This window comes from Anomaloglossus baeobatrachus, chromosome 7, assembly GCF_048569485.1.
Source record: "Anomaloglossus baeobatrachus isolate aAnoBae1 chromosome 7, aAnoBae1.hap1, whole genome shotgun sequence".
Lineage (NCBI taxonomy): Eukaryota > Metazoa > Chordata > Amphibia > Anura > Aromobatidae > Anomaloglossus > Anomaloglossus baeobatrachus.
The window spans coordinates 290,627,184-290,653,635 of record NC_134359.1 but is presented as its reverse complement, the minus strand read 5'-3'; the positions used below and the strand labels follow the sequence as shown (position 1 = coordinate 290,653,635).

The window sequence follows — 26,452 nt, the reverse complement described above, 5'->3', positions numbered from 1 at the left end:
TGAATTGCCTTTTAAATATAGAACAATAAGTAATGTGCAATACAAGCCGTTACTCGGCACCTCGTAATACAATAACTATATAAACTGGCGCCAAGACAGTGGTTCTCTTGAGACAGTCTGGCGGTTCTTGGATCCTCTGCACAATCAGCTGATGGAACAAACAGAGAACAGTTTTCATTATCTGTATGAAGTGGACAAGAAAATATCCAGGAGATGTTGGTGGAGTTATCTGATATTGTACAGCGCGGTCTGTGTTCTGTGAACACGGCACCGGGTCAATGGGTTACATACTATATACTGTAGGGTCTTTGCGTTGCATTATGACGCTCTATATAATGGGTGGTACAGTCTTTGCTGATGGCTCCAGAGATTCTACAGGGTCAATAACAATGTTAAGAGGCTTTTATCTGCACAAAAGTGCACAGATAATGCTGCTCAATCTATTACTATTGATGGATAGCAGATTTTGAGAGAAGCCTCGAGAGATCTCATCCTTCATAGAGATCTTACTATTCCAAAGGCTTATTTAACCCATAAGAACCCTGAAGCTTTGTGCAGAGAACTTGGTAAATTAAAGGGGCTCTTCACTTCAGACAATCTTCTTTTTGCATATTTGATCCATCAGGGATTAAATAATGTAGTGATGGGCGAATAGTGAAATATTCAGGTTCAGATTATTCAGTAGTGGTCACGAATAATGAATCTAATGCAAGTCAATGGAGAACTCGAATAATTTTCACATGGCTTTCCAGCTTCCCCAAAACACTCTGTAACAATAAATTACCCTGCTCTGTGTAGATTACTTAGCAGACTTTAATATCTTATCCAAAAGTGGAAATTATATTGTGTATGCTCTTAACCAGACAATTTTAAACATATATTAAATAGAAGATGGCCCAATACCGACCCCTGTTGTAACGCACTGTTAACTGCTCAGATTGTACTTCATTAATTACCTTCCTCTATATCTTAGCACTAAACCATTTTTTTGGAAATCAGGCGATCAAAAATAGAGGCTCCTCCAGAACACTTTTTTTAATTACCGTATTTAACTAAATAAATAAATGACTTGGACTTCCAGCTTCCCCAAAGTGCTCCGTAACATTAAATTATCCTCCTATGTATAGATTACTTAGCAGAGTTTAATATCTTATCCAAAAGTGGAAATTATATTGTGTATGCCCTTAACCAGACGATTTCAAACATATATTAAATAGAAGATGGCCCAATACCGACCCCTGTTGTACCTTACTGTTAACTGCTCAGATTGTACTCCATTAATAACCTTCCTCTATATCTTATAACTAAACCATTTTTTGGGAATCAGGTGATCAAAAATAGAGGTTCCCTCACAACATTTTTTTTTATTTAATTATTTAAATAACTAATTAAAAAAAATGACTTGGGCTTCCAGCTTCCCCAAAACACTCTGTAACATTAAATTACCCTCCCCTGTGTAGATTACTTAGCAGAGTTTATTATATTATCCAAAGGGGAAACTATTTTGTGTATGCTCTCAACCAGACGATTTTAAAAATATATTGAATAGAGATGGCCCAATACCGACCCCTGTTGTAACGCACTGTTAACTGCTCAGATTGTACTTCATTAATTACCTTCCTCTATGTCTTAGCACTAAACAATTTTTTGGGAATCAGGCAATCAAAAATAGAGGCTCCTCCACAACATTTTATTAAATTTAATTATTTAAATAAATAAAAAAAAATTACTTGGGCTTCCAGCTTCCCCAAAATGCTCCGTAACATTAAATTATCCTCCACTGTGTAGATTACTTAGCAGAGTTGTTTTGTGTATGCCCTCAAACGTACGATTTTAAAAATATATTAAATAGAAGATGGCCCAATATTGACCCCTGTTGTACTCCACTGTTAACTGCTTAGATTGTTCTCAATTAATAACCTTCCTCTATATCTTAGCACTAAACCATTTTTTGGGAATCAGGCGATCAAAAATATAGGCTCCTCCACAACATTTTTTTTAATTTAATTATTTAAATAAATAAATAAAAAAATGACTTAGCCTTCCAGCTTCGACAAAATGCTCAGTAACATTAAATTATCCTCCTATGTATAGATTACTTAGCAGAGTTTAGTATGTTATCCAAAAGTGGAAATTATATTGTGTATACGGTCAACCAAATAATTTTAAAAATATATTAAATAGAAGATGGCCTAATACCGACCACTGCTATACCCCACTGTTAACTGCTCAGATTGTGCTTCATTAGTAACCTTCTATATCTTAGCACTAAACCATTTTTTGGGAATCAGGTGATTAAAAATAGAGGCTGCCCTACAACATTTTTTTTAATTTAAATATAAAATTAAAAAAATGACTTGGGCTTCCAGCTTCCCCAAAATGCTCTGCACCATTAAATTATCCTCCTTGTGTAGATTATGTAGCAGAGTTTAATATCTTATACTACAGTGAAAATTATATTGTGTATGCCCTCAAACCAGATGATTTTCAAATATATTAAATAGAAGAGGGCCCAATACTGACCTTTGTAGTGTCCTACTATTAACTGTTCAGACTGTGCTTCGTTAATAAACTTTCTCTATTTCCTAGCACTAAACCAGTTTTTTGGAACCAGGTGCTTCATCTTATTCCGCCATCCTATATTCATTTGCAATTACTGTCATTTTCTGGAGGTCCATTATCACCAAAGCTGGAAATCTGTTCAATGTAATTTTACTCCCAATTCTAAACACAAACGTGCCACATATGTTTTCTGCATTCCCCATGGTTTTATTTTTAGCAGCCGCCAGGTTTAGCTTCTGAGAAAAGAGCAGGTGCCCAAGAGGATGGGAAGGAAATTTAAAAAAAAATCCCTCAAGTGTAATCAAGACTCAGGGGTTTAATTATCTTAATGAAACAAGTCAGTAACGAGGAAGGCAAAACGCTGCAATCATCTAGAGTATAACATAAAGTATAACTGTATATAGATATAAAATGTAACTGAAGACACGTGGACGGGTAGAAGAAAAAGAACAGAACGGTCAAGACTGGGGGTCTCTTAAAGGAACAATTACATCAGATGATTGGACAATTTACTAAACATCATCTTCTCTACGGAATTTACACAGGAAAACCCCATGACAGATGATATGATTAAGCAAATCATAGATTTTGCTTAAATTTCACCTGTTTAACCCAGGAAGAAGAGAAGTGCGGTTGTGATCATGGAATATGGTGGTTGTGTATAATATTGTTTAGGTTCGTATTTTAGGCATGGTGCTCTGTCCATTCTATGTATTCCTTGTGTGTACATTGTCCTGTTTGCAGGTTAATCACCCCCTGCCGGGCTTTTGTCCCTAAGTCTGGGGGGCCTGGGATCCACCGAAACTCTGCTTACCTGGGAGATTATTCAGTCTGTCTGAGAACTTCAAGAGACAAGTGGGAAGATTGATCCTCTGGGGGAGAAGCTGCAGCTACAGGCAGCACCCAGAGATATTGTCCTGTTTGCAGGTTAATGACCCCCTGACGGGCTTTTGTCCCTAAGTCTGGGGGGCCTGGGATCCACCAAAACTCTCTGCTTACCTAGAGGATTATTCAGTCTGTCTGAGAACTTCAAGAGACAAGTAGGAAGATTGATCCTCTGGGGGAGAAGCTGCAGCTACAGGCAGCACCCTAGAAAGCCGTTGAGAAACCCCGATTTCCCTGGAAAAGGACTGCTGGAGGATTGTGACTCATCCCTGTGACATTTATCCCATTACTGGACTACTTTACCCTCTGTGTGGTGGATTATTTGATGGACCTTCTGGATTGCATGGAATAAATATTCTTTGGATTGTTCAATCCTCTCTCCCCCTGGTGATTGTGTGATATTGGAGAAAAACCCCGTAACAGCGGTGTTGCCTCAAAAACATAAAACTAGGCAAATTACCAGCCCGGATGGCATACCCCCATACCCCTGTATGGACTTGTCAAAGGCATTTCATATGGGGCCACATAAAAGGTTGGAACATAAAATGAGAGGGATGGGACTAGAGAAAAATATGGCTAATTGGATTAACAACTGGCCCAGCGATCGTAAACAGATGGTAGTATTAATGGAGCATAGATGATTTGTTCACAGTAAACAATGGTATATTGCAGGGGTCGGTATTGGACCCTCTTCTTTTAAAACCTGTAACAGCAGTGTTGCCTCAAAAACATAAAACTAGGCAAATTACCAGCCCGGAAGGCATACCCCCATACCCTTGTATGGACGTGTCAAAGGCATTTCATATGGTGCAACATAAAAGGTTGGAACATAAAATGAGAGGGATGGGACTAGAGAAAAATATGTTTAATTGGATTAACAACTGGCCCAGCGATCGGAAGCAGATGGTAGTATTAATGGAACATAGATGATTTGTTCACAGTAAACAATGGTATATTGCAGGGGTCGGTATTAGACCCTCTTCTTTAAAAAAAAAATAATAATAAAAAATATATATATATTATATATATATTATCTGGTTGAAGTTATAGAAAGTAGAATATCAATTTTGGCAGATAATAGTAAGCTCTGCAAGGAAATAAAAATATAATTTAATATTATAGAGGGATTTCTGTAAGCTGGATTCTTGGGCTGAGAAATGGGAGTTGAAGATTAATGTAGGCAAATGTAAAGTCATGTACTTGGGCTGAGGAAATAAAATGTATAAATATGTAATAAACGGTAAAACACTGGGTAAATTTGTCTCTGGAAAAGACTTGGGTGAATGGATAGACATCAAAACTCCCCTTTAGTAACCAGCGTCAGGCAGCTGCTGCCAAGGCAAATAAAATAATGGGGTGCATTGAAAAAGTCATGGAGGATTTGGGAGTTACCTGAGCTTTCTGATCTTTGGACAGCAAACAATATCTTAAAGGGATGTGAGGGGCTTCTGATCTTGGATACCACTTGAATAGCACTTCTTAAAGGCGGTCCAGTAGGCAATGGCTTAAGCCTTCTAATGGATCTTGGAGCCACCTAGGTTTTTGGATCCTTTTCTGCTGCCTGATTCCTATTGTACCAATTTAGGTTCAGCTCTAGGGTTCCCCAATTACATCCGGCCTCTAGAAATAGCTGTGATTATAAGAAATGTAAGATTCCACCGCAGAGGATAAGACGTCTTGAATTTATTCTTCACCTCCTGTGACCAGTGATCACATCCTCCTTCCTTCTCCTTTCATCCTCACTGTGGACGTAAATAAATGATAAGCCGGGGAATAATATGCCGCTTTTATGTGTTATATGTTTTATGATCATTGGGAAAGTTTGGATCTAAAAATGCTACTTTAAATTAGGGCAAGAAATTGCATTTTTGGAGTGCAGTGAAGTTGTTATGTCAAATGACGGAATGTAGTAGCAACAAGCAGAACAGTGAGTGCAGCTCTGGAGTATAATATAGGATGTAGCATAGGATCACTAATGTATGTACAAAGTGATTGCACCAGCAGAATAGTGAGTGCAGCTCTGGAGTATAATACAGGAGGTAACTCAGGATCAGTAATGTATGTACACAGTGACTGCACCAGCAGAATAGTGAGTGCAGCTCTGGAGTATAATACAGGAGGTAACTCAGGATCAGTAATGTATGTACACAGTGACTACACCAGCAGAATAGTGAGTGCAGCTCCGGAGTATAATACAGGATGTAACTCAGGATCAGTAATGTAATGTATGTACACAGTGACTGCACCAGCAGAATAGTGCGTGCAGCTCTGGAGTATAATACAGGATGTAACTCAGGATCAGTAATGTATGTACACAGTGACTGCACCAGCAGAATAGTGAGTGCAGCTCTGGAGTATAATACAGGGGGTAACTGAGGATCAGTAATGTAATGTATGTACACAGTGACTGCACCAGCAGAATAGTGAGTGCAGCTCTGGAGGATAATACAGGATGTAACTCAGGATCAGTAATGTAATGTATGTACACAGTGACTGCACCAGCAGAATAGTGAGTGCTACTCTGGAGTATAATACAGGAGGTAACTCAGGATCAGTAATGTAATGTATGTACACATAGACTGCACCAGCAGAATAGTGAGTGCTACTCTGGAGTATAATACAGGAGGTAACTCAGGATCAGTAATGTAATGTATGTACACAGTGACTGCACCAGCAGAATAGTGAGTGCAGCTCTGGAGTATAATACAGGAGGTAACGCAGGATCAGTAATGTATGTACACAGTGACTGCACCAGCAGAATAGTGAGTGCAGCTCTGGAGTATAATACAGGACCAGCTTTACAGTGTGTGCTCGCATTGCTCTCCGTGAGTCAGTGATGGATCCTTCATGAATGTTGTCGTCCTCGGACCCAACGTCAGGGACATTGGATAAAGTTCTGTTCCAATCTCTCTTTCCACTTTTCTGAACCTTTTTTGCACAAAACTTTTTTCTTCTGTTACTTTAGAGATTTAACGAGCTCGGGAATCTCAGTTCTGCTGGAGCTGAAAGCCGGGGACTCTCCGCAGACGATGAGTGGATGGTTTTGATGTTCTCCGGTCTCCTCAACCTCCGAACCTCTATTGTGAATAATTCAGAGCCTGGAAAGTAAGACTCGGAACAAAGGTACCGCCATCCTGTGTGTCACCGCAACATCTGTGCTTGTTACACCGGGTCTCTCTCCCCGCGGCACAGCTCACATCACAATCCACCAAAGGATACTGGAACTTTTCTGCTTACGGATGGAAAAGTTCACTTTATACAAAAAAAAAGTCTTAAAATTCAAGGGGGAAAAATAAATTGGATGGAACCTAAGAATAGAGGGTGACAACCAAACCGGCAAACGGGTTATCCGTCACTTTGCCAGGTGTAACACTCGCCACCGGGGATGGCTCTGCGGCGAGCGGAAGTGGACTTACTGGACCAAAGGGAGACCCCGGGCCCACCCTTACAAGGGGTAAAAGACCGGGACTGTGCAGCTGACCCCCAGGGCAGGGGCAGACATAGGGGCAGACAGGACAGAGTCTCAAGGCAGACAGCAGATCAGATGGACAGGCAGAGTCTCTAGTACCAGCAGGTCAGGACGGACAGGCAGAGTCTCTAGTACCATAAGGTCAGGATGGACAGGCAGAGTCTCTAGTACCAGCAGGTCAGGACAGACAGGTAGAGTCTCTAGTACCAGCAGGTCAGGACGGACAGACAGAGTCTCTGGTACCAGCAGGTCAAGATGGACAGGCAGAGTCTATAGTACCATAAGGTCAGGATGGACAGGCAGAGTCTCTAGTACCAGCAGGTCAGGACGGACAGACAGAGTCTCTAGTACCAGAAAGTCAGGATGGACAGGCAGAGTCTCTAGTACCAGAAAGTCAGGATGGACAGGCAGAGTCTCTAGTACCAGCAGATCAGATGGACAGGCAGAGTCTCTAGTATCAGCAGGTCAGGATGGACAGACAGAGTCTCTAGTACCAGAAAGTCAGGATGGACAGGCAGAGTCTCTAGTACCAGAAAGTCAGGATGGACAGACAGAGTCTCTAGTACCAGCAGGTCAGGATGGACAGGCAGAGTCTATAGTACCAGCAGGTCAGGATGGACAGACAGAGTCTCTAGTACCAGCAGGTCAGGACGGACAGACAGAGTCTCTAGTACCATAAGGTCAGGATGGACAGGCAGAGTCTCTAGTACCAGCAGGTCAGGACGGACAGACAGAGTCTCTGGTACCAGCAGGTCAAGATGGACAGGCAGAGTCTATAGTACCATAAGGTCAGGATGGACAGGCAGAGTCTCTAGTACCAGCAGGTCAGGACGGACAGACAGAGTCTCTGGTACCAGCAGGTCAGGACGGACAGGCAGAGTCTCTAGTACCAGAAAGTCAGGATGGACAGGCAGAGTCTCTAGTACCAGCAGATCAGATGGACAGGCAGAGTCTCTAGTATCAGCAGGTCAGGATGGACAGACAGAGTCTCTAGTACCAGAAAGTCAGGATGGACAGGCAGAGTCTCTAGTACCAGAAAGTCAGGATGGACAGACAGAGTCTCTAGTACCAGCAGGTCAGGATGGACAGGCAGAGTCTATAGTACCAGCAGGTCAGGATGGACAGACAGAGTCTCTAGTACCAGCAGGTCAGGACGGACAGGCAGAGTCTCTAGTACCATAAGGTCAGGATGGACAGGCAGAGTCTCTAGTACCAGCAGGTCAGGACGGACAGACAGAGTCTCTGGTACCAGCAGGTCAAGATGGACAGGCAGAGTCTATAGTACCATAAGGTCAGGATGGACAGGCAGAGTCTCTAGTACCAGTAGGTCAGGACGGACAGACAGAGTCTCTGGTACCAGCAGGTCAGGACGGACAGGCAGAGTCTCTAGTACCAGAAAGTCAGGATGGACAGGCAGAGTCTCTGGTACCAGCAGATCAGACGGACAGACAGAGTCTCTAGTACCAGCAGGTCAGGATGGACAGGCAGAGTCTATAGTACCAGCAGGTCAGGACGGACAGACAGAGTCTCTAGTACCAGCAGGTCAGGATGGACAGACAGAGTCTCTAGTACCAGCAGGTCAGGACGGACAGACAGAGTCTCTAGTACCAGCAGGTCAGGACGGACAGACAGAGTCTCTAGTACCAGCAGGTCAGGACGGACAGACAAAGTCTATAGTACCAGCAGGTCAGGATGGACAGACAGAGTCTCTAGTACCAGCAGGTCAGGATGGACAGGCAGAGTCTCTAGTACCAGCAGGTCAGGACGGACAGACAGAGTCTCTAGTACCAGCAGGTCAGGATGGACAGGCAGAGTCTATAGTACCATAAGGTCAGGATGGACAGGCAGAGGCTCTAGTACCAGCAGGTCAGGACGGACAGACAGAGTCTCTAGTACCAGCAGGTCAGGATGGACAGACAGAGTCTCTAGTACCAGCAGGTCAGGACGGACAGACAGAGTCTCTAGTACCAGCAGGTCAGGACGGACAGACAGAGTCTCTAGTACCAGCAGGTCAGGATGGACAGGCAGAGTCTCTAGTACCAGCAGGTCAGGACGGACAGACAGAGTCTCTAGTACCAGCAGGTCAGGATGGACAGGCAGAGTCTATAGTACCAGCAGGTCAGGATGGACAGACAGAGTCTCTAGTACCAGAAAGTCAGGATGGACAGGCAGAGTCTATAGTACCAGAAAGTCAGGATGGACAGACAGAGTCTCTAGTACCAGAAAGTCAGGATGGACAGACAGAGTCTCTAGTACCAGAAAGTCAGGATGGACAGACAGAGTCTATAGTACCAGCAGGTCAGGATGGACAGACAGAGTCTCTAGTACCAGCAGGTCAGGACGGACAGACAGAGTCTCTAGTACCAGCAGGTCAGGATGGACAGGCAGAGTCTATAGTACCAGCAGGTCAGGACGGACAGACAGAGTCTCTAGTACCAGCAGGTCAGGATGGACAGGCAGAGTCTCTAGTACCAGCAGGTCAGGAGGGACAGACAGAGTCTCTAGTACCAGCAGGTCAGGATGGACAGGCAGAGTCTCTAGTACCAGCAGGTCAGGATGGACAGACAGAGTCTCTAGTACCAGCAGGTCAGGATGGACAGACAGAGTCTCTAGTACCAGGAGGTCAGGACGGACAGACAGAGTCTCTGGTACCAGCAGGTCAGGACGGACAGGCAGAGTCTCTAGTACCAGAAAGTCAGGATGGACAGGCAGAGTCTCTAGTAACAGCAGGTCAGGATGGACAGGCAGAGTCTCTAGTAACAGCAGGTCAGGATGGACAGACAGAGTCTCTAGTACCAGCAGGTCAGGACGGACAGGCAGAGTCTCTAGTACCAGCAGGTCAGGATGGACAGGCAGAGTCTCTAGTAACAGCAGGTCAGGATGGACAGACAGAGTCTCTAGTACCAGCAGGTCAGGACGGACAGGCAGAGTCTCTAGTACTAGCAGGTCAGGACGGACAGACAGAGTCTCTAGTACCAGAAAGTCAGGATGGACAGGCAGAGTCTCTAGTACCAGAAAGTCAGGATGGACAGACAGAGTAAATAGCAAGGCAGAGGGCATGGCCAGGATGGAAACAATCAGTAGTACCAACAAGGCAGGATGGACAGGCAACAGCTACAGGCAGGAGAGGACAGGAACCAGTTGTCAACAGGCAGGATGGGCTGGTAGCCAGGTACGGGAAGGACTGGACTGGAACAAGGTGCTAACAGGCAGGACGGGCTGGTAGGCAGGCACGGGCATTACACGACTGGAACCAGGTGCCAAAAGGCAGGACGAGCTGGTAGCCAGGTATGGGCAGGATGGGACCAGACGGGACAGAACAAACAAGCAGGATGACCTGACAACTGACAAGTCAGACTTGAAGTGACTAAACTGTGGTGTTGAACAGGCACCTTCCCTAGTGGGAGCTTGCCTTAAATACCCAGTGTCTCAGTGAAAGGCTGAGAGTCACTTCCTAGGAGGCAGCGGCATGTATGCACGCCCTAGGAACATTACCGGAGGCCCTGTGTGGCACGCACTGGCCCTGGGAGGCTAGAGGAGGAGAAGCCCATGTGGAGGAGGGCAGTAACGCCGGCTAGCGTGGAAGAAGTGGTGAGTCCCAGCGCATCCCTGCAGGAGGAGGAGAGATGGACGCAGCAATACACCAGGACTCCTATCCGCAGGGCGGTTGCTGACACATCACCTACTTGGTACTGATTTTTCTGCAGCAAAAATTAGACATTTTCCACGCAGATTTTGCTGAATTTTTGGGGCAAATATAACTTCTTCCATTGCAAAGGTTGAAATTTCTGTGTACTAAACTAAAGCTGAGTTCACACAAAGCAGATTTTACCCTCAAATTTCCAAACTGAAATCTGCACCGTTTCTGCCTCTAGAATCTGCGCACATTTTCTGCGCTTATTCGTGGGATTTTATTTGCTTCAAATAAGCATCAAATTTAGGATTTAAGGGTCCCCTTCACAATTAAAGGATAAAATCTAATCCAAAAAAAGTGCATTTCTACAACAGAAATTGATGTGGATTTTTAAAAAATGCACCATGGACAATTTCAGAGCAGATTCCGCACCCTAAAAAAACAAAAAAAAAATTGCTGAAATTGTAAAATGCTTTACATGCGGAGAATCATCGCCTAGGATTTTAAGAGTCAAAATACAAATTCAGTTTCTTAAAATTTACAAAAGTAATGGCGGTGTTCACCTTTTGAAGCGGAAATCTGCAGCAAAATCCGCTTGAAACACACGCAGATTTTTGGTGCAGAAACGCTGCGGAAAATTCGCACCAATTATGAAACGGGTAAACATTCCCAAAAATCTGCAGAATCCCAATTTTGAGGCTTCCCCCGACAATGAAAGTCCAGTGATCGCGGCTGGTTAACCCTTCGTGTGCCCACCCGTCATTTCTCCGCTTATTAAATCTACTTTCAGTAATATTTATGGATTTTTTTTTTTTTTTTTTTACCCCGGCAGGAAATTCTCAGGAACTTATCACTAAGAAACTCCGAACCATCGGAGCATAAAAATATTCTCACCTAATTAGCCGGTTTCTGAAATGTGCGCCCAGAGGAATTCACTGCGCAGATATTTCCAGAAATGGAATTTCTCAAGGAAGATTCTTTTCATGGAAGTGTGAAGAAGACGTAACCTAGATCCGCACGTTCTCCAGAAGCACAATGCTTCTTGGCAGTGCGAGGAATAAAACGTCTTTCGAAATTTTATAGCTCTTTCTTTACACTTTTTTATTCCCCAAACCCTTGATAAGATCCGAAATTCTTGTGAGGTGCCTGGAACTATGGAAATGTTTGTAAAATATGGATTTTTTTAAGCCCCGCCTCCAAACAGAATAGAAACGCCCAGTTGTCTATGTAACGCTCATGGCTGTGAGTGGGATTAGTGGACCTACTGGACCACAGGGGGGACCTGGGCTTACCCCTTATTGGGGGGCTTAAACCAGCTACCACCAAGAGGTGGACAACAGGTAACACTCATAGTGCAGTGACCAGACACAGGAATAGATGGGTACAGGTGGGGTGACTGAGGGAGGCTGGACATGTGGGTACGGACAGGAATGGTGGGCACGGCAATGATAGATAGGTATCGGAAGGCAGGTACTGGAGACGGACACAGGGTTAACAGGAAAGGAGCTAAGGATCTGACAACTAGCTAGGTAGCAGACTGACTAACTAACTACAGGCATTGTGCAGGCACCTCCCCTAATTGGAGGGTGCCTTAAATACACAGTGCCTCTCAGTCAGAGGCATTTCCGGGAAATGGCGAGCTGTTACTTTAAGAGGAGGGCCGGTGTGCGAGCGTGCATCTTAGGTGCACTCCCGGCAACCCTGTGCGGCATGTACAGGGCCCGGGAGGGGAAGAAAGCAGGATATCCTTCCTTCCCTCCCAGGCTATGTACATGCCACACAAGGTTCCTGTGAGTGCCCCTAAGATGTGAACCTTCCTTCCCTCCCGGGTCCTGTACATGCCACACAGGGTTCCTGGGAGTGCCCCTAAGATGTGCGCCTTCCTTCCCTCCCGGGCCCTGTACATGCCACACAGGGTTCCTGAGAGTGCCCCTAAGATGTGCGACTTCCTTCCCTCCCAGGCCCTGTACATGCCACACAGGGTTCCCGGGAGTGCCCCTAAGATGTGTGCCTTCCTTCCCTCCCGGGCCCTGTACATGTCACACAGGATTCCTGGGAGTGCCCCTAAGATGTGCGCCTTCCTTCCCTCCCGGGCCCTGTACATGCCACACAGGGTTCCTGGGAGTGCCCCTAAGATGTACGCCTTCCTTTCCCTCCTGGGTCCTGTACATGCCACACAGGGTTCCCGGGAGTTCCCCTAAGATGTGCGCCTTCCTTCCCTCCTGGGTCCTGTACATGCCACACAGGGTTCCCGAGCGTTACCCTAAGATGTGCGCCTTCCTTCCCTCCTGAGTCCTGTACATGCCACACAGGATTCCTGGGAGTGCCCCTAAGATGTGCGCCTTCCTTCCCTCCCGGGCCTGTACATGCCACACAGGGTTCCTGGGAGTGCCCCTAAGATGTACGCCTTCCTTTCCCTCCTGGGTCCTGTACATGCCACACAGGGTTCCCGGGAGTTCCCCTAAGATGTGCGCCTTCCTTCCCTCCTGGGTCCTGTACATGCCACACAGGGTTCCTGGGCGTTCCCCTAAGATGTTCGCCTTCCTTCCCTCCTGGGTCCTGTACATGCCACACATGGTTCCCAGGAGTGCCCCTAAGATGTGCGCCTTCCTTCCCTCCCGGGCCCTGTACATACCACACAGGATTCCTGGGAGTGCCCCTAAGATGTGCAAATTTCTTCCCTCACGGGCCCTGTACATGCCACACAGGGTTCCCGGGAGTGCCCCTAAGATGTGTGCCTTCCTTCCCTCCCGGGCCCTGTACATGCCACACAGGATTCCTGGAAGTGCCCCTAAGATGTGCGCCTTCCTTCCCTCCCGGGTCCTGCACATGCCGCACAGTTTTCCTGGGAGTGCCCCTAGTATGTGCATGTGCATGCCGGCACTCCTCTTAAAGGCACAGGAGACTGCGTGGTAGCAGAGTAGTACGGGACCTGGCTGCGGCGGTGAGTAAGTCGGCGTCCCACCAGGGACGCCGGCGCTACGGTACGAATAGTTTACCAACCCCTCCCCCTTTTTTAGATGCTAACAATTTCAGAACTGTTTCCAAAAATTTGGGAATGTTGGTATCTCCCTATACAGGGGCACTAGTTGCACTTCGGTCCTACTGTATAACGGGTTGAAAAGACCCTCTGCCATGTAAAATATTACTTTCAAGATATTATTGCTGATTTAGAGGGGGTTTTCTCATCTTCACATATGGGTATTGTTGGATAGTGCCTGTAAAAACAAGCAATTTTGCAATTTACTGTTTGTTAAAATTTGCAGCCGTTCTTGAGATATTCACACTTTGCTTTTGTTTACCGTTCGTTCCCTAGGAAACCGACCACCTCTGCCGCCTGGCTTGTAAACACCGCACTGAAGCTGGCTGGGATTAGGAGGTAAAGAAGTTTTGGCCAGCTTAAAAAAAGTAATTACAAGCCTAATAGTAAAGAGCTTGTAAGCACTGCATATATTTGGCCACCATTGCTACAGCAGAGGTGGTCGGTCTCCTAGGCAACAAGCTGTAAAGAAAAGTATTAATATCTCAAAAACAGATGCAAATTTTTAAAAACAGTAAATGGAAAAAGTGCTTGTTTTTCCGAGCAGTATCTGGTAATATCCGTCTATGATAATAAGGAAAACACTTTAATTTTTCAAAAATTTTTAGCCGATATGTGAAGTCAAAATTACTGAAATTTGTTTAATATTTCATGAATATTGAAATCAATTACTACATGGTGAAGATAGCCAAGGGATATAAAAACAAAATATTACACATTTTTATATAATAGGAGCCCAAACAGAACGGTCGAAAAAGCGACAGACGGTTATTTTTTGGAAGATTCCGTTCTTTAAAATTTAAATTTCAAATCCTGGGTCAAAGTCAAAGCAATTATATAAAAGTAACGACCTGACGGACGGAGCGGAGATAACGCCCCGACCAATGGAAAACCCCAGAACACAATCCTTTATATTATGATGACCTCAGGTCTTACCGGTCATAGCGTGAGGGATGACAGTGATCAGCAAGCGCTGGTTTCTCATCTTAATGCCAACGTCTGGGTCTTGCATGGCCACAATCAGGCGCTCCATCTAACAATACAACAATTGAAGGAGAGAATGTTAAAATAGACAACTACTATAATACTGCCCCCTATATACAAGAATATCACTACTATAATACTGCCCCCTATGTACAAGAATATAACTACTATAATACTGCCCCCTATGTACAAGAATATAACTACTATAATACTGCCCTATGTACAAGAATATAACTACTATAATACTGCCCCTATGTACAAGAATATAACTACTATAATACTGCCCCCTATGTACAGGAATATAACTACTATAATACTGCCCCTATGTACAAGAATATAACTACTATAATACTGATCCTATATACAAGAATATAACTACTATAATACTGCCTCTATGTACAAGAATATAACTACTATAATACTGCCCCCTATGTACAAGAATATAACTATTATAATACTGCTCCTATGTATAGGAATATAACTACTATAATACTGCCCCCTATGTACAAGAATATAACTACTATAATACTGCCTCTATGTACAAGAATATAACTACTATAATACTGCCCCTATGTACAAGAATATAACTATTATAATACTGCTCCTATGTACAAGAATATAGCTACTATAATACTGCCCCTATGTACAAGAATATAACTACTATAATACTGTCCCCTATGTACAAGAATATAACTGCTATAATACTGCTCCTATGTATAAGAATATAACTACTATAATACTGCCCCTATGTACAAGACTATAACTACTATAATACTGCCCCCTATGTACAAGAATATAACTACTATAATACTGCCTCTATGTACAAGAATATCACTACTATAATACTGCCTCTATGTACAAGAATATAACTACTATAATACTGCCTCTATGTACAAGAATATAACTACTATAATACTGCCCTCTATGTACAAGAATATAACTACTATAATACTGCTCCTATGTACAAGAATATAACTACTATAATACTGCCCCTATGTACAAGAATATAACTACTATAATACTGCTCCTATGTACAAGAATATAACTACTATAATACTGCCCCTATGTACAAGACTATAACTACTATAATACTGCCCCCCTATTTACAAGAATATAACTACTATAATACTGCGCCTATGTACAAGACTATAACTACTATAATACTGCCCCCCTATTTACAAGAATATAACTACTATAATACTGCTCCTATGTACAAGAATATAACTACTATAATACTGCCCCTATGTACAAGAATATAACTACTATAATACTACCCCTATGTGCAAGAATATAACTGCTATAATACTGCTCCCCTATGTATCAGAATATAACTACTATAATACTGCCCCCTATGTACAAGAATATAACTACTATAATACTGCCCCTATGTACAAGAATATAACTACTATAATACTACCCCTATGTGCAAGAATATAATTACTATAATACTGCCCTTATGTACAAGAATATAACTACTATAATACTGCCCCCCTATTTACAAGAATATAACTACTATAATACTGCTCCTATATACAAGAATATAACTACTATAATACTGTCCCCTATGTACAAGAATATAACTACTATAATACTGCCCCTATGTAGAAGAATATAACTACTATAATACTGCCCCTATGTAGAAGAATATAACTACTATAATACTGCCCCTATGTAGAAGAATATAACTACTATAATACTGCTCCTATATACAAGAATATAACTACTATAATACTGTCCCCTATGTACAAGAATATAACTACTATAATACTGCCCCCTATGTACAAGAATATAACTACTATAATACTGCTCCTATATACAAGAATATAACTACTATAATACTGCCCCCTATGTACAAGAATATAACTACTATAATACTGCTCCTATATACAAGAATATAACTACTATAATACTGCCCCTATGTACAAGAATATAACTACTATAATACTGCTCCTATGTACAAGAATATAACTACTATAATACTGCTCCTATGTACAAGAATATAACTACTATAATACTGCCCCTATGTACAAGAATATAACTACTATAATACTACCCCTATGTGCAAGAATATAATTACTATAATACTGCCCTTATGTACAAGAATATAACTACTATAATACTGCCCCCCTATTTACAAGAATATAACTACTATAATACTGCTCCTATATACAAGAATATAACTACTATAATACTGCCCCTATGTACAAGAATATAACTACTATAATACTGCTCCTATGTACAAGAATATAGCTACTATAATACTGCACCCTATGTACAAGAATATAACTACTATAATACTGCCCCCTATATACAAGAATATAACTACTATAATACTGCCCCCTATGTACAAGAATATAACTACTATAATACTGCTCCTATGTACAAGAATATAACTACTATAATACTGCCCCCTATGTACAAGAATATAACTACTATAATACTTCTCCTATGTACAAGAATATAACTACCATAATACTGCTCCTATGTACAAGAATATAGCTACTATAATACTGCACCCTATGTACAAGAATATAGCTACTATAATACTGCTCCTATATACAAGAATATAACTACTATAATACTGCCCCCTATATACAAGAATATAACTACTATAATACTGCTCCTATTTACAAGAATATAACTACTATAATACTGCCCCTATGTACAAGAATATAACTGCTATAATACTGCTCCTATGTACAAGAATATAACTACTATAATACTGCTTCTATGTACAAGAATATAACTACTATAATACTGCCCCTATGTACAAGAATATTACTACTATAACACTGCCCCTATGTACAAGAATATAACTACGATAACACTGCCCCCTATGTACAAGAATATAACTGCTATAATACTGCTCCTATGTACAAGAATATATCTACTATAATACTGCCCCTATGTACAAGAATATAACTACTATAATACTGCTCCCTATGTACAAGAATATAACTGCTATAATACTGCTCCTATGTACAAGAATATAACTACTATAATACTGCCCCCTATGTACAAGAATATAACCAGTATAATATTGCCCTGTATACACAGTAATATAACTATACCCTGTGGCAGTTCTGTACAATGTATATAGCGGTGTACACAGTCACATGTAATAGTATGGGGGGTTTACGCTGTGACATGTGTATAATTACGGATTCGGGATGTCTCTGGCAGCAGAATTTCATCTACAGGGAGATTATCTCTGAGGATTTCTGGGTATTTTTTATCCATCTAATGCATTTCAGCCAAGTGGCCACTTCAATGTCAGCACATCCGGTCGTGTTATATCGGCACAATGTCATTTCTGCACTTAGCACAGGAGGGCAATTCAAGAAAATCAAAGGAGATGAAATTGTATTACCGTGTATCTAAGCCTATGATGTGGATACTGTGTGCTGGGTTGGTGTATCTAAGCCTCTGGGGTGTGATACGTCGCCATCCTGTGCACCTGGCGGTCGTGTGGATCATTATGAAGTAAATGGGAATATTTGGGTGTAATCAGCCGCTCTCCTCCGCTCTGATTACCAGATTCTTTGCGTCTTGTCGGTTTTCTTGCTGAGTGGAGTCAGATCTGAGAACAGATGGAGGAGTCTCAGCGCCGCTCTCTACTGAGCAGAGGAGGGGAAAATCTGCGCATGGCCCCCATTGCGGGCACCCAACTTTCCTAGACTCCTGAAGAGCACAAAGTCTGGCCACCCAGAGGAGCACACACGTTTTCTTATAGGAGTGATAGGATTGAAGTGTCCGGGGTGTGAAGTGTGCAAGGTCTGAAGAGTGCGGGGTCTGAAGAGTGCGGGGTCTGAAGAGTGCGGGGTCTGAAGAGTGCGGGGTCTGAAGAGTGCGGGGTCTGAAGGGTGCGGAGTCTGAAGGGTGCGGGGTCTGAAGAGTGCGGGGTCTGAAGAGTGCGGGGTCTGAAGGGTGCGGAGTCTGAAGGGTGCGGAGTCTGAAGAGTGCGGGGTCTGAAGAGTGCGGGGTCTGAAGAGTGCGGGGTCTGAAGAGTGCGGGGTCTGAAGAGTGCGGGGTCTGAAAAGTGCGGGGTCTGACGAGTGCGGGGTCTGAAGAGTGCGGGGTCTGAAGAGTGCGGGGTCTGAAGAGTGCGGGGTCTGAGGAGTGCGGGGTCTGAAGGGTGCGGGGTCTGAAGGGTGCGGGGTCTGAAGAGTGCGGGAACTGAAGAGTGCGGGAACTGAAGAGTGCGGGGTCTGAAGGGTGCGGGGTCTGAAGGGTGCGGGGTCTGAAGAGTGCGGGGTCTGAAGGGTGCGGGGTCTGAAGAGTGCGGGGTCTGAAGGGTGCGGGGTCTGAAGGGTGCGGGGTCTGAAGGGTGCGGGGTCTGAAGGGTGCGGGGTCTGAAGGGTGCGGGGTCTGAAGAGTGCGGGGTCTGAAGAGTGCGGGGTCTGAAGAGTGCGGGGTCTGAAGAGTGAGGGGTCTGAAGAGTGCGGGGTCTGACGAGTGCGGGGTCTGAAGAGTGCGGGGTCTGAAGAGTGCGGGGTCTGAAGAGTGCGGGGTCTGAAGGGTGCGGGGTCTGAAGGGCTTGGGGTCTGAAGGGTGCGGGATCTGAAGGGTGCAGGGTCTGAAGGGTGCAGGGTCTGAAGGGTGCAGGGTCTGAAGGGTGCAGGGTCTGAAGGGTGCGGGGTCTGAAGGGTGCGGGGTCTGAAGGGTGCGGGGTCTAAAGGGTGCGAGGTCTAAAGGGTGCGGGTCTGAAGAGGGCGGGTCTGAAGGGTGCGGGGTCTGAAGAGTGCGGGGTCTGAAGGATGCGGGGTCTGGAGAGCGCGGGGTCTGAAGGGGGTGGGGTCTGAAGAGTGCGGGGTCTGAAGGGTGTGGGGTCTGAAGAGTGCGGGGTCTGAAGGATGTGGGGTCTGAAGGATGCGGGGTCTGAAGGGTGCGGGGTCTGAAGGGTGCGGGGTCTGAAGAGTGCGGGGTCTGAAGGGTGCGGGGTCTGAAGGGTGCGGGGTCTGAAGGGTGCGGGGTCTGAAGGGTGCGGGGTCTGAAGGGTGCGGGGTCTGAAGAGTGCGGGGTCTGAAGAGTGCGGGGTCTGAAGAGTGCGGGGTCTGAAGAGTGCGGGGTCTGAAGAGTGCGGGGTCTGAAGAGTGAGGGGTCTGAAGAGTGCGGGGTCTGACGAGTGCGGGGTCTGAAGAGTGCGGGGTCTGAAGAGTGCGGGGTCTGAAGAGTGCGGGGTCTGAAGGGTGCGGGGTCTGAAGGGCTTGGGGTCTGAAGGGTGCGGGATCTGAAGGGTGCAGGGTCTGAAGGGTGCAGGGTCTGAAGGGTGCAGGGTCTGAAGGGTGCGGGGTCTGAAGGGTGCGGGGTCTGAAGGGTGCGGGGTCTGAAGGGTGCGGGGTCTAAAGGGTGCGAGGTCTAAAGGGTGCGGGTCTGAAGAGGGCGGGTCTGAAGGGTGCGGGGTCTGAAGAGTGCGGGGTCTGAAGGATGCGGGGTCTGGAGAGTGCGGGGTCTGAAGGGTGTGGCGTCTGAAGAGTGCGGGGTCTGAAGGGTGTGGGGTCTGAAGAGTGCGGGGTCTGAAGGATGTGGGGTCTGAAGGGTGCGGGGTCTGAAGGGTGCGGGGTCTGAAGGGTGCGGGGTCTGAAGGGTGCGGGGTCTTAAGGGTGCGGGGTCTAAAGGGTGCGAGGTTTGAAAGGTGCGAGGTCTAAAGGGTGCGGGTCTGAAGAGGGCGGGGTCTGAAGGGTGCGGGGTCTGAAGAGTGCGTGGTCTGAAGGATGCGGGGTCTGAAGGATGCGAGGTCTGAAGGATGCGGGGTCTGAAGGATGCGGGGTCTGAAGGGTGCGGGGTCTGAAGGATGCGGGGTCTGAAGGGTGTGGGGTCTGAAGAGTGCGGGGTCTGAAGGATGTGGGGTCTGAAGAGTGCGGGGTCTGAATACTGAGGATGGAGGAGACGGGAGGTCACTGAATATTGAGGATGGAGGAGACGGGTGGTCACTGAATACTGAGGATGGAGGAGACGGGCGGTCACTGAATACTGAGGATGGAGGAGACGGGCGGTCACTGAATACTGAGGATGGAGGAGACGGGCGGTCACTGAATACTGAGGATGGAGGAGACGGGCGGTCACTGAATACTGAGGATGGAGGAGACGGGCGGTCACCGAATACTGAGGATGGAGGAGACGGGCGGTCACTGAATACTGAGGATGGAGGAGACGGGAGGTCACCGAATACTGAGGATAGAGGAGACGGGAGGTCACTGAATACTGAGGATGGAGGAGACAGGCGGTCACTAAATACTGAGGATGGAGGAGACGGGAGGTCACTGAACACTGAGGATGGAGGGGACGGGAGGTCACTGAATACTGAGGATGGAAGAGACGGGCGGTCACTGAATATTGAGGATAGAGGAGACGGGAGGTCACTGAATATTGAGGATAGAGGAGACGGGCGGTCACTGAATACTGAGGATGGAGGAGACGGGAGGTCACTGAATATTGAGGATAGAGGAGACGGGCGGTCACTGAATACTGAGGATGGAGGAGACGGGAGGTCACTGAATATTGAGGATGGAGGAGACGGGAGGTCACTGAATACTGAGGATAGAGGAGACGGGCGGTCACTGAATATTGAGGATGGAGGAGACGGGAGGTCACTGAATACTGAGGATGGAGGAGACGGGAGGTCACTGAATACTGAGGATGGAGGAGACGGGAGGTCACTGAATATTGAGGATAGAGGAGACGGGCGGTCACTGAATACTGAGGATGGAGGAGACGGGAGGTCACCGAATACTGAGGATGGAGGAGACGGGAGGTCACTGAATACTGAGGGTAGAGGAGACGGGCGATCACTGAATACTGAGGATGGAGGAGACGGGAGGTCACTGAATATTGAGGATAGAGGAGACGGGCGGTCACTGAATACTGAGGATGGAGGAGACGGGAGGTCACTGAATATTGAGGATGGAGGAGACGGGAGGTCACTGAATACTGAGGATAGAGGAGACGGGCGTTCACTGAATATTGAGGATGGAGGAGACGGGAGGTCACTGAATACTGAGGATGGGGGAGACGGGAGGTCACTGAATACTGAGGATGGAGGAGACGGGAGGTCACCGAATACTGAGGATGGAGGAGACGGGCGGTCGCCGAATACTGAGGATGGAGAAGACGGTTGGTCACTGAATACTGAGGATGGAGGAGACGGGCGGTCGCTGAATACTGAGGATGGAGGAGACGGGAGGTCACCGAATACTGAGGATGGAGGAGATGGGCGGTCACCGAATACTGAGGACGGAGGAGACGGGCGGTAACTGAATACTGAGGACGGAGGAGATGGGCGGTCACCGAATACTGAGGACGGAGGAGATGGGCGGTCACCGAATACTGAGGACGGAGGAGACGGGCGGTCACCGAATACTGAAGGGTGATGGAGGTGACATTGCTGGTGGTGATGATGGGGGATGATGGAGGTGACATTGCTGGTGGTGATGATGGGGGATGATGGAGGTGACATTGCTGGTGGTGATGATGGGGGTGATGGTGGTGACATTGCTGGTGGTGATGATGGGGGATGATGGAGGTGACATTGCTGGTGGTGATGATGGGGGATGATGGAGGTGACATTGCTGGTGGTGGTGATGATGGGGGTGATGGTGGTGACATTGCTGGTGGTGATGATGGGGGTGATGGAGGTGACATTGCTGGTGGTGATGATGGGGGTGACGGTGGTGACATTGCTGGTGGTGGTGATGATGGGGGTGACGGTGGTGACATTGCTGGTGGTGGTGATGATGGGGGTGATGGTGGTGACATTGCTGGTGGTGATGATGGGGGTGATGGTGGTGACATTGCTGGTGGTGATGATGGGGGTGACCGGGGTGACATTGCTGGTGGTGATGATGGGGGTGATGGAGGTGACATTGCTGGTGGTGATCATGGGGGGTGACGGTGGTGACATTGCTGGTGGTGGTGATGATGGGGGTGACGGTGGTGACATTGCTGGTGGTGGTGATGATGGGGGTGATGGTGGTGACATTGCTGCTGGTGATGATGGGGGTGACGGTGGTGACATTGCTGGTGGTGGTGATGATGGGGGTGACGGTGGTGACATTGTTGGTGGTGGTGATGATGGGGGTGATGGTGGTGACATTGCTGGTGGTGGTGATGATGGGGGTGATGGTGGTGACATTGCTGGTGGTGGTGATGATGGGGGTGATGGTGGTGACATTTCTGGTGGTGATGATGGGGGTGATGGTGGTGACATTGCTGGTGGTGATGATGGGGGTGATGATGGGGGTGACGGGGGTGACATTGCTGGTGGTGGTGATGATGGGGGTGATGGTGGTGACATTGCTGGTGGTGGTGATGATGGGGGTGATGGTGGTGACATTGCTGGTGGTGATGATGGGGGTGACGGTGGTAACATTGCTGGTGGTGGTGATGATGGGGGTGATGGTGGTGACATTGTTGGTGGTGGTGATGATGGGGGTGACGGTGGTGACATTGCCGGTGGTGATGATGGGGGTGATGGTGGTGACATTGCTGGTGGTGATGATGGGGGTGATGGTGGTGACTTTGCTGGTGGTGGTGAAGATGGGGGTGATGGTGGTGACATTGCTGGTGGTGGTGATGATGGGGGTGATGGTGGTGACATTGCTGGTGGTGATGATGGGGGGTGACGGTGGTGACATTGCGGTGGTGGTGATGATGGGGGTTATGGAGGGTGACATTGCTGGTGGTGGTGATGATGGGGGTGATGGTGGTGACATTGCTGGTGGTGATGGGGGTGACGGTGGTGACATTGCTGATGGGGGTGATGGTGGTGACATTGCTGGTGGTGGTGATGATGGGGGTGATGGTGGTGACATTGCTGGTGGTGATGATGGGGGTGACGGTGGTGACATTGCTGGTGGTGATGATGGGGGTGATGGTGGTGACATTGCTGGTGGTGATGATGGGGGTGACAGTGTCATTGCTGGTGGTGGTGATGATTTAGGTGACGGTGACATTGCTGGTGGTGGTGATGATGGGGGTGATGTGACATTGCTGGTGGTGGTGATGATGGGGGTGATGGTGGTGACATTGCTGGTGATGATGGGGGGGTGACGGTGGTGACATTGCTGGTGGTGGTGATGATGGGGGTGATGGTGACATTGCTGGTGGTGGTGATGATGGGGGTGATGGTGGTGATATTGCTGGTGGTGGTGATGATGGGGGTGATGGTGGTGACATTGCTGGTGGTGGTGATGATGGGGGTGACGGTGGTGACATTGCTGGTGGTGATGATGGGGGTGATGGTGGTGACATTGCTGGTGTGATGATGGGGGTGACGGGGGTGACATTGCTGGTGGTGATGATGGGGGTGACGGTGGTGACATTGCTGGTGGTGATGATGGGGGTGACGGTGGTGACATTGCCGGTGGTGGTGATGATGGGGGTGATGGTCGCTCCTCGCTCCGTTACTTCCAGCAGAGCAGATTCCATGTCGTCTATATATAACTCTCTTTATCTGGGAATTTGCTCGGTGTCCTGATGTAGCTGCAGCTGAGCGCTCATCATCCTGCGGGGAGAGCGAGGTACACACGGCCATATAGCAGAGCTAACACTATCACATCACACCTTGTCGGCTCTGCATTTACATGGGACTGCACTTATTATCATGAAGACTCACGGCTTTACACTGGACTGCAGTTAATCCCCCAAATCTTCTATTCAAAATGTGTTATCTGATAAATTTGCATAGGACTGCATGTAGTCCTACTACAGTATCATATCATGAATCTCCATTTTTACATAGGACTGCAATTTATCTTAAAAAATGATAATATATCTGGCTTGATAAATATATATCTGTACACTGTTATAACATATAATCTGTGTTTTACATGGGACTGCAATAATTCCTCCAGATTATTTATGATATCTGAGGCTTCAAATATGACTGCAAATAAACATTCTGCCTTTTTCTTATGTGTATTATATATTGCCTTACATAGGACTGCAAATATATTAACTGTATTACATTCTAAGGCATTATCTGTGGTTTACATAGGACTGCTGGTAAAGCGGCAGCTTTAAATCGGGCTGAGATTAAACCTACTGCCTTATTTTCTATGTACCATCAGTGAGTTTACATGGGACTGCAATTAAACAATTTGTTCCACATTATAATGCAATATCTGTACTTTTACATAGGACTGCAAGTAATGTTACAGATTAGGTTATTTTATCACATTGTCACAGGTTTTATCTCATGCGTATGATCATCGGCTTTACATAGGACTGCAAGTAAACCTACGGTATGACATCATTATAATGCATCATATAGGGTTTTACATAGGACTGCAAGAAACATTCAAGATCATCTCATTACACTATCTCAAGCATTACATAAGACTGCAAGTGAAGCTCCTGGTTTTACCTTGTAAGTATGATTTGGGGCGTTACATGGGACTGCAAGTAAATGGTATGGGGTATGCTATAATACAAATTGTTTGGGTTTACATAGGACTGCAGGTAACTATACAAATGATTTTATTAGATCACAGGCTTCACCTCATGCGTCTGATCTGCGGCTTTACATAGCACTTAAAAAAAAACCACTGTAACAAGTTATTATGCAGTTTTACCTGTAGTCTTACATAGGACTGCCCAAAGCGCTACAGATATCAGGGTTTACACTGGGCTGCAAGTACGACTACTGCTTTACCTATTGCATAAAATGGGTGGCTTTACATGGGACTTCAAGTAAACCTGTATCAATTGATGTTTTAGTTACATGGGACTGCAAGTAATCTACTGATTTAATTATCTTGATCATTTTCGTTTCAGTGGTTTTACTTAGGACTGCAGGAAATACTGGAGCAATATTAGTAGTATTATACAAGCAGTGCAGCCCCGGAGCTCAGCTCTGCTACATCCACACGGCGCTATATGGGGGCGACATCTGGAGCAGGATCGCTGCCTCCACATCTGTCAGATCTGCGCTGCTGGAATGCAAGGAGTTAAACATGTCTGTGATATGGAGCGAGCCGCTGGGGCTTACCTTGGTCAGACATGACATCTGGACTTTGTAGTTCTTCCCGTGCTGCAGGTTATTGATGGTCATGATGATGGTGATGAGGAGAGGAGCAGATCCGTGTGTGTCACCACTGAGCACAGGCAGCAAGTGAGCGGAGACCCCGGGCGGACTGCAATCTACTGCCACCTGCTGGACGATGTGCGCACAGGACCCGGGCGGACTGCGCTCTGCTGCCACCTGCTGGACGATGTGTGCACAGGACCCGGGCGGACTGCAGTCTACTGCCACCTGCTGGACGATGTGTGCACAGGACCCGGGCGGACTGCAATCTACTGCCACCTGCTGGACGATGTGCGCACAGGACCCGGGCGGACTGCAGTCTACTGCCACCTGCTGGACGATGTGCGCACAGGACCCGGGCGGACTGCAGTCTACTGCCACCTGCTGGACGATGTGTGCACAGGACCCGGGCGGACTGCACTCTGCTGCCACCTGCTGGACGATGTGTGCACAGGACCCGGGCGGACTGCAATCTACTGCCACCTGCTGGACGATGTGTGCACAGGACCCGGGCGGACTGCACTCTGCTGCCACCTGCTGGACGATGTGTGCACAGGACCCGGGCGGACTGCAATCTACTGCCACCTGCTGGACGATGTGCGCACAGGACCCGGGCGGACTGCAGTCTACTGCCACCTGCTGGACGATGTGTGCACAGGACCCGGGCGGACTGCAAATCTACTGCCACCTGCTGGACGATGTGCGCACAGGACCCAGGACCCGGGCGGACTGCAGTCTACTGCCACCTGCTGGACGATGTGTGCACAGGACCCGGGCGGACTGCAATCTACTGCCACCTGCTGGACGATGTGTGCACAGGACCCGGGCGGACTGCAGTCTACTGCCACCTGCTGG

General features: G+C 46.8%; 1 protein-coding gene across 3 annotated transcripts in view; it reads right to left on the bottom strand.

Annotated features, from left to right (window-relative positions):
- Positions 1-25,692, bottom strand: part of RGS11 (regulator of G protein signaling 11) — an 88,619-nt gene extending 62,927 nt beyond the window's left edge. For all 3 annotated transcript variants that reach the window (XM_075318407.1, XM_075318408.1, XM_075318409.1), the window contains exons 1-2: positions 25,562-25,692; positions 14,527-14,623 (exon numbers count right to left, since the gene is read on the bottom strand). In XM_075318407.1, coding sequence (XP_075174522.1) covers positions 14,527-14,623; positions 25,562-25,624 — 160 coding nt within the window. In that variant the 5' untranslated portion in view covers positions 25,625-25,692. The remainder of the gene's footprint in view (positions 1-14,526; positions 14,624-25,561) is intronic.
- Between the last annotated feature and the right edge of the window lie 760 nt (positions 25,693-26,452).